The following is a 15,436-nucleotide window of genomic DNA, read 5'->3' as shown; positions in this document are numbered from 1 at the left end:
TATCCAGACCCACTTCAGTCTGGCTTTAGACCTGGATTTCGCAATGCAGTAGCCTTGGTCTCCTTGACTGATGATCTTTATCAGGACATGGAGACATGGAGAGTGCAACCCTGTTGGCTTTTCCTCTTGGTGGTTCAACCAGTGTATGACTGAGTGACCAGGTGGCATCAGTGGTGACATGCCTATGCCCAGCTTTTGGCTGGTTCACCTGCTATAGCCATTCTTGAACCAGGATAGCCTGACTTCAGTAAGCCATAACCCAATAGCCTTAAGATTGGCCTGTTGTGATGCGTTTTATCCCACCCAGGGCCCACTGCCTCAGGCGGCAGGATCCCCAAGGACAGCAGATCCTGTCTCCAAGGAACGCATCTTCTTCTTCTTCTTCTTCTTCTTCTTCTTCTTCTTCTTCTTCTTCTTCTTCTTCTTTGCAGTCCATGGAGGCCAAATCTGCTAGCCTAGTGTTCCTCCTTGGCCAATAGGAGATGCTGCTGGTCTCCTCCCATCCTTGTTCTCAGTGTAGATCTTCACCCACCCCTTCCCTGATTGGGGGGGGGCACCATTTTGTGGTTTGCTTCAAGTGTCAACATGTTTTAGGCTAGTCCTGTGTGGCACTAGCTGTCATGGGCCAGGAATCAGCTTCACCTGCTGAGCAGCAACCTGAAGGAGCAGAAGGCAGTAACTGCACCTGCTGCTGATCAGCCTTCTTCTTCCTGATGTGAACCAGCTGGCTCTAGCTTAGGGTTTCCAGCCTCAGACAGTTGCTGGAAACATTTGTTGTTCCTGACCAGACCTTGCTGCTTCTTGCTTCTCTTGACCTTGGACCCTCTGCTTTCTTGACCCCTGGACCATCTGACTATGTGAGCTGAGATACTCCTGTCCTTAGGACTGGACTGAACCTTCCATACGGACTCTGCCTCCAGGCAAGGACCCCCGAGACTTGGCTGATTGGCTGGCCTCTCCTGCCACTGAGCTCTGCTGTGGCTGAGCGGTACAGAACGACGATGCTACTGTTCAAAGACGGTCTAGAAGCTGCAGCTAGTGCAGAGTATGACCGCCAGGGCAGCAAGATCAGACCATGTGTCCCAAGTCCTTTCTCAAAATACGCCTTTATTAAGGATTTTCCCTGGATTGCCATTTGTTCTGATTGCTAAATAGCAGGTTTTCCCTTGGGGAGGAGTGGGGCAAGGGGGAAGCTGCTTGGAGCCATGCCTAGAAAGTGAGGGTCAAGCAGAAAACCTCTGAGACAGACTCTTAAGAAAATGCAGGGGGAATACTAAACTGAGCAGTTGCCAACCTAGTAGCCTTCTCTCGGAACTGTTGCATGGGAAGGGGAAAGCTGCGCTTTGATTGCTCGTTTCTAAGTTCTAGGCTGGGGGCAGAAGTAATTAAATAAATCACATGCAGAACTGAAATAATATATTGTAAAATTCTGAATAATCATTTTTCAAAACGGTTTGCAACAAGTCTGTTATTTATAATTTAATGCTTTAACTCTTTGTCTTGGGAAGGTCAGTACTTTTATTCCTGCGTGTGCACACACGTGTGGCAACTTGAATTAATTAATCTAGGGAATCGGGACACTTGTGGCAGCTCTTGGTGCCGGGGCTGTGGTTGGTCGAGGTCCCTGCCTTTGCCCTTGTTCTCGTTCATCTCAGAAATCTACCATAAAAACTCCTGGACTGTTTAACCTTTTAAAAAGAAAGACGTCTTTAATCCCCTTGGGACCTCACGTAGCAAAAAGGTGCTTGCACTGTCTTATCTGTCTTTTATATCTCATGTTTTAATGTGTTCTGTGTCTTAACTTTATGGTTTGTTTGGCGCCTGGGATGTTATGGCAGAGAGGCGCCAAATAAACAAAATTTATGATGATGATGTGGATTTCAAGTACTAGGGAAGGCGGAGACAATTTGGTACTATATGTATAACTGATATAATGTTCATCTGACGCCTTGTGAAACCCTGGCGATAAAGCAGTATCTGGAGCAAGTATCTTAGTAACTTGCTAAAGAAGTCAAAATATAAATATTGATTTACAGGACTTCACATATAGCAGAATGTGTGTTTAGGTCTTTCTTGCGGAATGCTCACTGCTTTCTCCAGAAAAAATATTCTAAATATGTAGTACAAGGTTAGTTTTTCAAGTTAGTTTTCCAAACTTCCTCCCTCTGTTTCATGCCTTCAGTTTGTATGGCACCTTTAGAGAGTTGCATTGGCAACATACATAGGCTAATAATAGTAGTAGTAATAATAATATAAATAAATAATTTTATTTATACCCCACCCTCCCCAGCCAAGACTAGGCTCAGGGTGGCTAACACCAGGTATAAAAACAATTGATTAAAATACAACTTAAAAACAAGATTAAGTACATTAAAATGCAGCCTCATTTCAGTAGAAACTCAAATAAAAAACTTTTTGGGGATGAAAACGTCAAATCTTCACCAAGGCCAACTATCCAGACTGGTACTACGTGGGCCAGAAAAAGCCAGGGAAATCCCCAAATAGGAGTTCCATCACAGAAGGAGAAAGGAAAAAGGAAAGAGGGGATCAAGTTGATTCCAAGCCAAAGGCCAGGCAGAACAACTCTGTCTTACAGGCCCTGCGGAAAGAAATCAGATCCTGCAGGGCCCTGGTCTCATGAGGCAGAGCGTTCCACCAGGCCAGAGCCAGTGTTGAAAAGGCCCTGGCCCTGGTTGAGGCTAATAATAATAATAATAATTTCTTATTTATACCCTGCCCTCCCCAGCCAAGGCCGGGCTCAGAGCGGCTTACAAGCAATAATAAAAACAAGATGAATGATTACAACTTAAAAACAAAAATAAAATGCAACATTAAAATAATGGAACATTAAAATATTAAAATGTAAAGGAAAAGAAAAAAGAAAGAGAGGGAGGGAGGGAATCAAATTGGCTCCAAGCCAAAGGCCAGGCGGAACAACTCTGTCTTACAGGCCCTGCAGAAAGAAATCAGATCCTGCAGGGCCCTGGTCTCATGAGGCAGAGCGTTCCACCAGGCCGGAGCCAGTGTCGAAAAGGCCCTGGCTCTGGTTGAAGCCAATCTAACCTCCATAGGGCCTGGGACCACTAGGGTGTTGCTATTTATGGACCTTGAGGCTCTCCGTGGGGCATACCAGGAGAGGCGGTCCCGTAGGTACGAGGGTCCTAGGCCGTGAAGGGCTTTAAAGGTCAAAAGCAGCACCTTAAATCTGACCCTGTACTCCACCGGGAGCCAGTGCAGCTTGAAAAGCACTGGGTGAATATGCTCCCATGGCAGAGGTGAGGAGCCTCGCTGCAGCATTCTGCACCCGCTGGAGTTTCTGGGACAGCTTCAAGGGCAGCCCCGCGTAGAGCGAATTACAGTAGTCAAGCCTGGAGATGACCGTCGCATGGATCACTGTGGCCAGGTCGGGGCGGGAAAGGTAAGGGACCAACTGCTTGATGCGGCGAAGGTGGAAAAATGTCGCCTTGGCTGTTGCTGTAACTTGCGCCTCCATGGAAAGGGAGGCGTCAAGGATTACACCCAAACTCTTAACGGAAGGCAGTGGCACTAATTGGGCCCCCGCAAGAGAAGGGAGTTAGACCCTCATCCCCATGCCATCCCGACCTAGCCATAGGACCTCTGTCTTCGAAGGATTTAGTTTCAATCGGCTCCCACAAAACCATCCAGCCACAGCTTCCAAGCATCTGGTCAGTGTGTTTGGGGCCGAGTCGGTGTGGCCATCCATCAGCAGATAGAGCTGAGTGTCATCAGCATATTGGTGACAGCCCAGCCCAAAGCTCCGGATAATCTGGGCAAAGGGGCGCATAAAGATGTTAAAAAGCATCGGGGAGAGAATTGCGCCCTGCGGCACTCCACACACCAAGGAGTGGCGCGACGACATTTCCCTCCCTAGTGCCACCCTCTGTCCCTGACCAGAGATAAAAGAGCACAACCAGTTACGGGCTATGCCCTGTATCCCCACATCTGCGAGGCGGTGGTCCAGAAGATCATGATTGACCATGTCAAAGGCTGCTGACAAATCTAAAAGGATCAGCAGTCCTGACCCGCCTCGATCCAGTTGTCTACGGAGATCATCTGTTAGGGCAACCAGAGCCTTCTCCGTCCCAAAACCAGGACGGAAACCGGACTGAAATGGATCTAATGCCGATGTTTCCTCCAGAAACCTACCAAGCTGTTCAGCAACTGCTCTCTCAATTACCTTACCCAGGTATGGAAGATTTGAAACTGGGCGGTAATTGGATAGGTCTAAGGGATCTAATGAAGTTTTCTTTAAGAGTGGACACATCACTGCTTCCTTCAGTTCCCCTGGGAATGTCCCCGTGTCAAGGGACAAATTGATAATTTCAACCAGGGGGGTCCGCGCAACATCTGGACACTCCCTAATCAGCCAAGACGGGCACGGATCAAGGAGGCAGGGCTTGATCTGACTTCCTTAGGGCCCGGGACCTCTAGAGTGTTGCTATTTATTGACCTTAAGGTCCTCCGTGGGGCATACTGGGAGAGGCGGTCCTAGGAGTACGAGGGTCCTAGGCCATCCTATGCATCCAGTCCCAAGAAGGTTATAATTTAAGATGGACAATGGGGAGTAACAGAAGGTAGGGGAGAATGGAAATAAATGCTACCACTCATACACGGGGAGAAAGGTGGCGCCATGTACACTGAGACTCTTCCTCTTGATGGTGACAGTGGGCAAGAAAGGAGGAAGTTGTTTAAGGGAGCAGAAAAGCTTTGGTAATGCAAAGTTGGAAGAGCAGAAGTCACGGGGCAGAACAACAAACAAGGGGAGGAAGGGGGTTGGACTAGATGACCCTTGGGGTTCTGTCCAACTCTACAATTCTATGATTGTAAGTAATTGCATTTTATTGCATTGTATTATATTTTATATGTAAATCCCTTTGATAATTCATCACCGAAGTGAAAAGCAGTATATGACTTCTCTACATTAAAATAAAATGAATTAGGGCTGGGGAAACAGTGAGGATGTCACTAATTCAACCCATCTTAGGTCTGTGCAGAACCTCCTTGTGTGTTCTGGTCCATAAATTGAGGACCAAAGAAAAGGGTTTGGCTTTGATATCCCGCTTTATCACTACCCAAAGGAGTCTCAAAGCGGCTAACATTCTCCTTTCCCTTCCTCCCCCACAACAAACATTCTGTGAGGTGAGTGGGGCTGAGAGACTTCAGAGAAGTGTGACTGGCCCAAGGTCACCCAGCAGCTGCAGGTGGAGGAGCGGAGACGCGAACCCGGTTCACCAGATTACAAGTCTACCGCTCTTAACCACTACACCACACTGGCTCTAGGTGACACCACGAGTACAAAAACTTAATGCTTTTTTGTGGAAGTTCACTTTCACATGCTAGTCATAATAGCGAGTGGAGCCCACACCATCCCCACTCCCCCTCTTTTCTTCCCAATTCTGTATTGCATGCAACACTAAAGTCTTACCAAAAAAATGAAACTGATTTGTAGAAAACACAACCTGAAAAAAGACAATGCACATGCTTTTGTAAATTAAGAAATCTTTAATAACCCCCCCCAGGACAATCTTGCCCCTGCTTGTACCAAATGAAAAAGAAAAAATAATAATAGCTGGTGGAGCCCATTCTCAAAACTGCCTGGTCTAACCTTTTGCATATAAAGCAAGGCTGCTCTTGTGGAACATTTGATTAAGGCTGATCTACTTCCTTGCTGATTATTATCTTTATTTACTACTGCCAAGGTTGGGTATAACTGTGATACTTCTAAATGCACATATATAGGATTCCATTGTTAGTTTGCTTTTCATTTGATCAGTTTAATCTCCAGAGGTCATTTATTTGCAAGATGGTTTCCTTAAAACTTCAAAACTGATAGTGGCATTTGAGCAATATAAGAATGCAAGCCCCAGCCACTTTAGACAATGAATGCTGGCATTTACCAATGCTCAAGGTGAGAATTTATCTTGCATTGATGGTCACTAATAGAAGTCTTGGGGGTGGGGGGAGGCCAGTCAGCTAAAGATTAGGAATTTACAAACAGCTCTGAATGAAAGGGACTTGAAATGACAGTCCATCTCAATAGTGTTGCCTTTGACTATTTAGGAAAGCAGTTTGAAGGATTGCAAATTGACTAGTTCACGTAGTTCAACATGTAGTCTACTGGTGGGTTTGTGTGTGCTTTTAGTAAGAGCTAGTAAGTAGACTTCTTTCTGTAAACTGCCATAATGTGAGAGGAGTGCGAGATGCAACTTCCAGAGAAGTAGTCATGACAACCTGTTGCAGCAAAAAACAACAGAGTCCTAACACATTTATGATGACAGAGATTTGGGCCAAGAAAAGTAAAGAGTAAAGGGACCCCTGACCATTAGGTCCAGTCATGGACGACTCTGGGGTTGCGATGCTCATCTCGCTTTATTGGCCGAGGGAGCAGGCGTACAGCTTCCGGGTCATGTGGCCAGCATGACTAAGCCGCTTCTGGCGAATCAGAGCAGCGCACAGAAACACCGTTTACCTTCCCGCCGGAGTGGTACCTATTTATCTACTTGCACTTTGACGTGCTTTCAAACTGCTAGGTTGGCAGGAGCAGGCACCAAGCAACGGGAGCTCACCCCGTCGCGGGGATTCGAACCACCGACCTTCTGATCGGCAAGCCCTAGGCTCTGTGGTTTAACCCACAGCGCCACCCTGGATGCAAATCACTGCTCAGTTATGAGTAGATCATTCGGCTGGATCCAGACTAAGTTAGTAGCACTTAGGAGGTCTCACTGAGATCAAGGAGGCTTAGCAATGGGAGGTGGGGGCATTCCAGAGGGGGGGCATAGAAAATGAGAGAGGAAACAACAAATGGTCTTACTCACTATCAGCATGCATCTGCCTCCCCGGGAATGTATTTGTTAATTAAATTTGTATTTCAATCTTCCTCCCAAAGGAGCCAAGGGCAGCACACACTATTAATTTTTTTTAAAAAAAACTTCAAAACAACAACACACAAACAAATCCAAAACAAATTTAAGAACAGACACCAGTGAATTGTATATTTACAATAAATGTATACAAACTTGTCTGTGCTCTTGTGCAGTTCCCATTCATTTTAGTGTGTCCCTTGACAGAAAAAGGATGTCCCTATTAATTGATTTCAGGTTTTTTTGCAGTGGCAAGCTTATTTCTGACTCACGGAAGTTTTCATTTTTTGCCCTGTGGAATTTTTCATCACTACACATTTTTAATAATAATTGATAAATGCACAAATAATATTCCAATCCAAGTTGCAATCTCAAGGTTGGATTGTAGGAGAATGGTCTGTTCAATGAAGATTCTGAACATGTTATGCTCTGAATCTGTGAACAGGCATAGCCCCTTTTCATTTACCAAATCTGATTTATAATATGTGTACAAAATGTCCTTCTGGAACTCGTGATGGAATAATGGCAGTGGAATTGTAAACATAAAAACCTGAAAAAATTATTTCCACAGCCACATAGCCAGGACCGAACAACTTTGTTAGCAGTCCTCGTTTGCTAAATCCCTAGACTGATTTAAATATTCTGTGGGGGCTGATAAAAAGAAATGTAATTTGTATAATATGTATCAGTAGAGCAAATACAGAAGAGGGATATGGGCATTTCAGTAAGTGGTCACTAAGGCCTGCTTTTCATTTAACAGTGAAAACACACGCAGCACTCATGTGATTTAATTCCTTTTCTGAACTTCGATGGAAATATCTGGTTGGAATGAAGACATATCAACTAGCTCTGAAGCAGTGGCTCCACAAGTTCATGAGTCTGGCGTAGAGCGAGATCTTTGTGTACCGATCCATATGATCAAGAAGCATTGTTTACCAGACTCCTGCTTAAGAAATTGCTGTCTTCAAAAACTTATTTATATGTTCTGCCACAAAAAAAGTGGAAGGTTTGCTATTTTTCAAGTTGTTTATAATAGCTGATTTGGTTGAAACTGTCAGCCAAGCAGCCTACTTTGTGATTGGTGGTTTCACCTTCCCATTGCTTCCATCCTCTTTGGATTGATGCAAACCTTCATCTACATCACTCAGTGTCTCATCTCACAACAGCACCTGAAAGTAGCGCCTTTTGAAATAAGGAAGGGCAATGTGAAATTTCTGGCTTTTGACTTGTGTTGTTAGTTTCACCCATGCAAATCACATGAAAATCTTGTCGAGAGAAAGAGAAAAGCATTCTCAAGGCACAAGAATCTGTGATATTTGCGGGTGTCTTCTCTGTGTACAGGATGGCATTCTTTACAAAACTAACCATGACCATTATTAACTTCCAGTTTTCTTTTTTCTTGTTTCTGACAGGACCAGCCGTAAGGTACAGCCAGTTTGAAGTGTCTGAGCCCAAACCTCCCCCTCTCATTGGTCAGCACACATTGGATGTTCTGAAGGATATTCTGGGGTACAAGGATGATGCCCTAGAAGAACTGCTCAGCTCTGGAGCAATAGTTCAGCATGAACGCATGTGAATGGCTTTGGCTTCGGTTGCTGATGGAGAAGAAACTTCCTGGAATTCTACCAGGATCTCTTTAGTTTTCACAACCAATGATGGAGATGTGATTAAGTTCTTGGTATTTTTTTTAATATAATCTGAAACACATCCTGCATTCAAGTATCAACCTGCAAAGTTTTAAAATAATCAATTTTCCCTGCCTTTCATGCAGACCGGGGACAGGTAGAGGTGCTGATAACTATGAAATTCAGCATTTGGTATATTGCTGATAGACCAAAATAAAACCCACCATGCAATCCCACTGCCACATGTTCAGCAGTGCCTCTCTGGAAACACATGGATGAATTTCAGAAGATCTGAGTTCCATGCCAAAAGCTACTAATTGCATGGGTAAAGCCAGTAGAATCTAGGCCATAATTAGCAGCACGTGATACTCGAAAGCAAAACCACTTTCTGTATACAAAGCAATATGGCATTTCTTTAAGCATGGGGGTTGGGGGGGATGATTGGTCAATCTTGCAGGCATATAATTTAGATCAAAAGTAGAATTCTGAACAAGAAGATTCCAAAACTTTTACTTCTGCTAAAGTAAGGCACTGCCTTCCTTCCCTGAAACTAAATAAAGCTAACCGAAACTGACACTCAACAAATAATGACCATATTTCACTCAAAGGATCGGAAACAGGCCTCCTGTTATAAGTGGCCTGTCACTTGGTTTCCAGTTTAACAAACAACATCCTCTGTGTTAAATCTGAACTTCACAACTATATCTTGCTTTCCGGGGGGGATGGGGGAGAGAAAGAAAGAAAATTATTACATAATTAAGTTTTAAAATGGATTTGCAATCGCCTTTGAAGTTGTGTGGCATGGTCTTCCTTTGTTGGCTTATTTTGTAAATCTTTGTGTTCTCTCATTTTCAGATTTCCTTCTAATCTTTTTTCCTCCTTGTACGTGTGCGTGTGAAATTACAGTCTCAGTACCAGAGTCAATACTTCTGTCCATATGCTAAATGCATCATTATATTTTGGATCAAGTGATGGCTCTAAGCATCAGAAGATGCGTGCATGGGCAAGAGTCAGGAATCGGGATGCAGGGATGGGATTGGCAGGGGAAATTGCATAATTCCCCTTTAATTCAAGAATAGCAGCCAAGATTAAAGAGGAGAAACAATGCTGGGAACTCAGTTTTAGATATGACGATTTGGTCATAAACTAGGCACTGCTTTTGTTGAAAACAGTCCCTTTTAAACTCATATTTACAAATAGGCATGCTGTTTCTGCTTAGTCTCTTTCTCATTTCAAGAACAGAATACATAAATAAGATTTAAGATTAATTCAAAACCTCCTAAAGGAGCTTTGTTTTGTCCAGTAGTTTCCCAAGGAAAGGGCTAAGTGTCACCAAATCAATTCATGCAAACCCCATTGGCTTACTTAGTTTTTAATTCCATATTTAATTTTTGTTCCGCAAGGCTGCACACAAATAGGAAGTTCATTTTCTTATCCTTTGGACTTGTTTGAACCTCAGGACCTAATAGCCAGTTTCCTCGGAAAAAAGTCAGTGAGTTAAATGAGACTTCGTTAAATGCTTCATATCACAGTCTCTGAATGCTTTCAGGCAACTTTATCTGCAGGAAGCTATGTTGAGCTAGCACAAATTGTAGCCAGGCGCAGCAGAATGGTGACTGTACAGAATTCTGCTCAGCACAAACCAGCCTGACCTAGGATGACTGAGCTCTTTCCATGTCAGCAAGAGGCACTGTGCCCCAGGGTGTTCTGACTAGTTAACCAAGAGCAACCCAGGTCTACTACCACTGAGAGAAAGTGTTGAAATTGCTTAGAATCTGGGGCTGGATTTACATGGGCAGCAAAATGAGATGGGAATGAACTGGTCGAAGAAAAAGCAGAGGTTAGTCAAAGTTAGGGAGAGAGCACTTTACTGAAAATTTCCTTCTTCATGCATCCATCTTCCAACTGGACTATGCAAAAGAGAAGCAGTACCACACAACCTGCAGATCAACATGGAAGTAACTACAAAGGTAACTTTTACTGGCTAGGTTGATGGGAGTTGTCACCCAAGATCAAATATAGTTTGTATAGAATAACACTGAACGGAGGACCTGTAAGAAGCTGTTATATTTTTTTTTAAAAAAAATTGGTATTGGCATACAGAAGTGACGCATGATCAGATTTCAGATTGTTGCCCAACATGTGCCCAGTCTAATTGCCCCAGATGCCACTCATGGGGAACCACAATTTCCAAAGCTTCCATTTACTGAAACTGAAATCTTCTGAGCTGCTACATTGTGAAAGACTTCCAGAAATCATTTGGCCACAAATATTAGTTGAATCATATCACACACACACAATTTTTTAAAAATGTTGAAATAGTTTTCTATTATTTCAATTATTACCACACTACACTCAAAAATCCAAATTTTGAGAGATGTGGAAACACACCAGACAAAATGGATTTTTTTTAAAAAAAACAACTACAGTGGTACCTCGGGTTAAGTACTTAATTCGTTCCGGAGGTCCGTTCTTAACCTGAAACTGTTCTTAACCTGAAGCACCACTTTAGCTAATGGGGCCTCCTGCTGCCACTGCATCGCTGCTGCACGATTTCTGTTCTCATGCTGAAGCAAAGTTCTTAACCCGAGGTACTATTTCTGGGTTAGCGGAGTCTGTAACCTGAAGCGTCTGTAACCCGAGGTACCACTGTATTAGTCCATTCCATAGTATTTGAAGTACCATTTGGATCACGAAAATATGAAGCTGGCTTCTGAGACCACCATAAACCTACTATGAAGTAGAGGTTATACTGAAAGGCATCCATCTCTTCATAAAAGGCTACAGGCCAAATTAAATCCAATCCAGGATTGGATTTCCTGACCTGTTGGGTTTTTTTCTTTGTTTGCAAAAAATCCCCAATTATTGGTGTTTGTGATTTCAATTAAAACTGTGGTGGAGGTGGGGTGTTGAAACAATGACATTCTCCCCACGCAATTCCCTTGATAAAAAACTGCACATGCATCCAAACGCTCATTTGCTCTGCTAGGGAAAATTGTTGCACTAAAGGGGCAAATCAAAGCTTGGCAGGTGGCAATCTGTTAGGTCACATAAAAAGGGATGAAAACACCCACCTGGTGCAAAGTGACAACTGTCATTTTGCAAGAGAGCTACCCAGCAGATCCTGCATCCCTTCTTTTTGGAGGCCAATAATTTCCTGGGTATTGGGGGTGGGGGTGTGTGTTTGCAGATCCCACTGCTGACAAACTTTAAACTTACATATGTGAAACCTTTGGCAAGAGAAAGGGACAGTTTGCACTGTGTAATCACTGCTTTGACAAAAGTAATGCTCCCCTCCACCCTGGCCATGAGAGGTATCTTCTTGTCATTGAATAAGAGCTTTGCATCCCCTCTCAAAGCAAATTTTGCCCTGGACAAAATCCAGTCTGGGAATAATCTCAGTCTAATTGGAATGATATTTATTTACTTATTTCTTCAAATTTATAATTCCCCTAAAAAGGTCCAGGGTAGCTTACAATAATAAAATTACCGGCACATTAAAACAATTTCAAACAACACTATAACACATTGCGGGCAGCAGTTGAACTCAGCAGTATGAGTTACAGTTAGGTAGCCGTGTTGGTCTGCCATAGTCAAATCAAAATATTTTTTTCCTTCCAGTAGCACCTTAAAGACCAACTAAGTTAGTTCTTGGTATGAGCTTTCGTGTGCATGCGTATGTATCTGCGTATGTATCTTTCGTATGTATCTGAAGAAGTGTGCATGCACACGAAAGCTCATACCAAGAACTAACTTAGTTGGTCTTTAAGGTGCTACTGGAAGGGAAAAAAATTTTTGTTTCAGCAGTATGAGAAAGGCTTCTTTGTGTTGATAAAGAGATAAATTTGTCTCAAATTAAACCCAATATAATGAGATTATGCAGCAAAAGCAAGATCACACCTCTCATTGAGTTGGTATACATACTTAAGGTACATACGTAAGAGGATCGTTTATTATTATATTTTGGGAGTGATTCCTGTTCTTATGTAACTGCCATGTTTTATACTTTCTGGATGTCCCATGATCATATTATAAAAGTAGTTGCTTTCTATGTGATAAATCAAGCACTGCTAGGAGTTGTATTTCTTATCAATATATTGTATTTCCAATGTATTTCTTATCAATAAAAATCAATGAAAGAAAATTATTCTGAAAGTGTGGCCCAGAGGAAAAAAGTCTGAGAACCACTGGTCTAGAGAGAAGGTCTCCTGTATTCTTAGGTTCCTTAGTGCCCTGGGACACCTCATCCATTTGGGGGGCCCCTGAAGCTTGAACTGTTATGGGGGTCCCTTCATAACCAGCAATGAGGTCTAGGTAACTTCTAGCATCTTCCATGGGGTTGTTCCACAACAGATCACCACACCTTTACAATGTCTGTGCTACTGACTCTTAAACTTAGGGATTGTTGAAATATACACAACAAAAAATTAACCAATTTGAATCACGTGACTCAAATCTGGTATACTAGACCCAAAAAGTTTAAGCAGTGTGGACTAAAATTGCTTCTGGGGCCCATCTGGGATTAGAGACCCTCAAACTTAAGCTTTGTTAGTTTCATAGTGGATCCGCCTGTGACCTCTTCTAATGTAGAACTGTCACAAGAAAATATGCAAATCTGTAAGAAAATTGCACTCTAGCCATATTTATGAGTCTCTTATGTTTGTTACTAACGCCAGTAAAACACATGCAGGAACAATCAGGCAGTACTCACAGAAGTGGCCATTTGTGTAGGGTGGGTTGGCTGCTTGTGCATGTCTGCCAGGCTAGAACCAGAAACAGGACTTGCCTAAATCCCATGGTAGGCAACGCCATGTGAATTATGAACTTTCCCAATTCACGAGTGATCCGCAAACCAAAAATTATTTGCTGATTCTGCAAATAACTTAAAATAACGAATACATTGGAGAAGTCTGCGATCTGGTCTCAATCAGTTCTCAAGCACCAAAAAGGTGAAACTTGCCAGATAAATATTATGTTACTAATTATTCACCTAGCTGTGTTTTACACTTACGGGGCTCTTTTACAGATAATGTTTCAAAACCATTCACATATCTCACGGGTCACTGAGTTCCCTGAAAGCTGGGTCAGATATTCAAAGGAATACTGTGGAAACACTGAATCATGTACTTAATATTCCTACTACACTGCAGAGTTGCATAAAGAGGAAAAAATCAGCATAACCTTCAGGACATGCTATTTTTAGTTGTAAGAATGACCTTGGCCTCTGCAATGAGGTGTGTGATGCTATGAAGGAGAGGGCTATTGATGGCTACTAACCACCATGGCTATGATCTGCCTCCACGGTGGAAACCGCAGGATTTGTACTCAAATCCTGCTTGCAGGTTCCCCGCAGGCTAATGGTCAGCTACTGTGAGGATGTGGGACTGGATGGGCCATTGGGGAATCCAGGAGGCTCTTCTCATGCTCATGTCATGACTGATCACACTGATTTCAATGAAAACTAAGCCCACCCAATGTATTTGTAAACATTTCTGCCACTCACATTTTAAACATTTTTTCTTTTGTATACCTCTTGATCTACTCAAAATGCCCAGGGTTTTAGCATCACGTTGGCCAACAGCCTTCTTTGTAAACTGAATCCCCCCTCCCTCCCTGTTCTGTCTTTTCCAGGCTGCTGTAGCAGAGACTTCTAACTCCTTTCATTTCCTTCAGTAGCCTTTTCCCATGGCTGACTGACACCCACCCTGGAAATAATCTAGGCGAGACAAAGTGTAGAATGCGGACCAAGTAATAGGATCCACAAGGAAACTGCAAAGGAGTATATGAAAAGGACAAGGACAAAATTGGCTGCCCGGCCCGGCATTTTAACTCCACCCTGGCCTAGATGATATTCAAAGGGCTGAGATCTGTCATTTTCCATAGCTATCTAAATACCTAATCTTATATTCACTTTGTACTACCCGCTTTTGATTTAAAACAATTCCGCCCTCCAAAGTTTTATTGTTGAAGTAAGAAATTTGATGATTTGGAAGCGTTTACAGTGGAGCATATTTTGTGGTTATTGTTCTTGTGATGCGTCCAATACAAACCACTTTAGAAAAGCTCTGTTTTCTGCCGTTTAAATCCACTTTTGCAGAATAGAGGTTTTCCAACTGGCTGAGGAGGTGGGCTTTCTACTTTTCATTTAATGGATTCTCTGTGAGGAATGTGGCTTTCATTATTTTATTACATTTTTATTCCACCCTTCCTCCAAGGCACTTGGCGTGCCCCCCTCCCCTGCATTTTATTCTCATAGCAACCATGTGAGCTGTGTCAGACTGAGGGATAGTGGTCACCAAAGGTCCAAGGTCGCCGAATGAGCTTTATGGACCCCAGGCCCCTGTGCCATCCAGGCTTCACGGAGTGTTTCTTGTCATTCTTTTCTTTATATCAAATTATGGGGGGGGGGGGTGAATAAATATGCAACTACTTGAGCCTTCTGGTTGGGGTAAGAACAGCAGCAGGTTGAGAAACCTTGCCTTAGTAGAAATTTGGACATCTCTAAGACCCCTTGAAGGGATGCGGGTGGCGCTGTGGGTTAAAGCACAGAGCCTAGGACTTGCTGATCAGAAGGTTGGCGGTTCGAATCCCTGTGATGGAGTGAGCTCCCGTTGCTTGGTCCCTGCTCCTGCCAACCTAGCAGTTCGAAAAAACATCAAAGTGCAAGTAGATAAATAGGTATTGCTCCGGCGGGAAGGTAAACGGCGTTTCCGTGCGCTGCTCTGGTTCGCCAGAAGCGGCTTAGTCATGCTGGCCACATGACCCGGAAGCTGTACGCCGGCTCCCTTGGCTAATAAAGCGAGATGAGCGCCGCAACCTCAGAGTCGGCCACGACTGGACCTAATGGTCAGGGGTCCCTTTACCTTTTAAGACCCCTTGAAACTGAGGGATGTGCTGGTGGAAGTTCAAAAACAGGAAATTTGTAAACAT

The 15,436-nt window shown here is 43.4% G+C and overlaps 1 protein-coding gene and 1 long non-coding RNA gene across 4 annotated transcripts in view; one reads left to right on the top strand and one right to left on the bottom strand.

Moving 5' to 3' along the window:
• SUGCT (succinyl-CoA:glutarate-CoA transferase) overlaps window positions 1-10,912 on the top strand; it is a 296,012-nt gene extending 285,100 nt beyond the window's left edge. For all 3 annotated transcript variants that reach the window (XM_083578146.1, XM_083578141.1, XM_083578142.1), the window contains exon 14: window positions 8,294-10,912. In XM_083578146.1, coding sequence (XP_083434272.1) covers window positions 8,294-8,457 — 164 coding nt within the window. In that variant the 3' untranslated portion in view covers window positions 8,458-10,912. The remainder of the gene's footprint in view (window positions 1-8,293) is intronic.
• Window positions 1-15,436, bottom strand: part of LOC310745675 — a 62,584-nt gene that overhangs the window by 42,997 nt on the left and 4,151 nt on the right. The window lies entirely within an intron of this gene.

This window comes from Podarcis filfolensis, assembly GCF_964270895.1.
Source record: "Podarcis filfolensis genome assembly, chromosome: 12".
Classification (NCBI taxonomy): Eukaryota; Metazoa; Chordata; class Lepidosauria; order Squamata; family Lacertidae; genus Podarcis; species Podarcis filfolensis.
The sequence above is the reverse complement of the archived record's forward strand: the minus strand, read 5'-3'. Positions and strand labels throughout refer to the sequence as shown.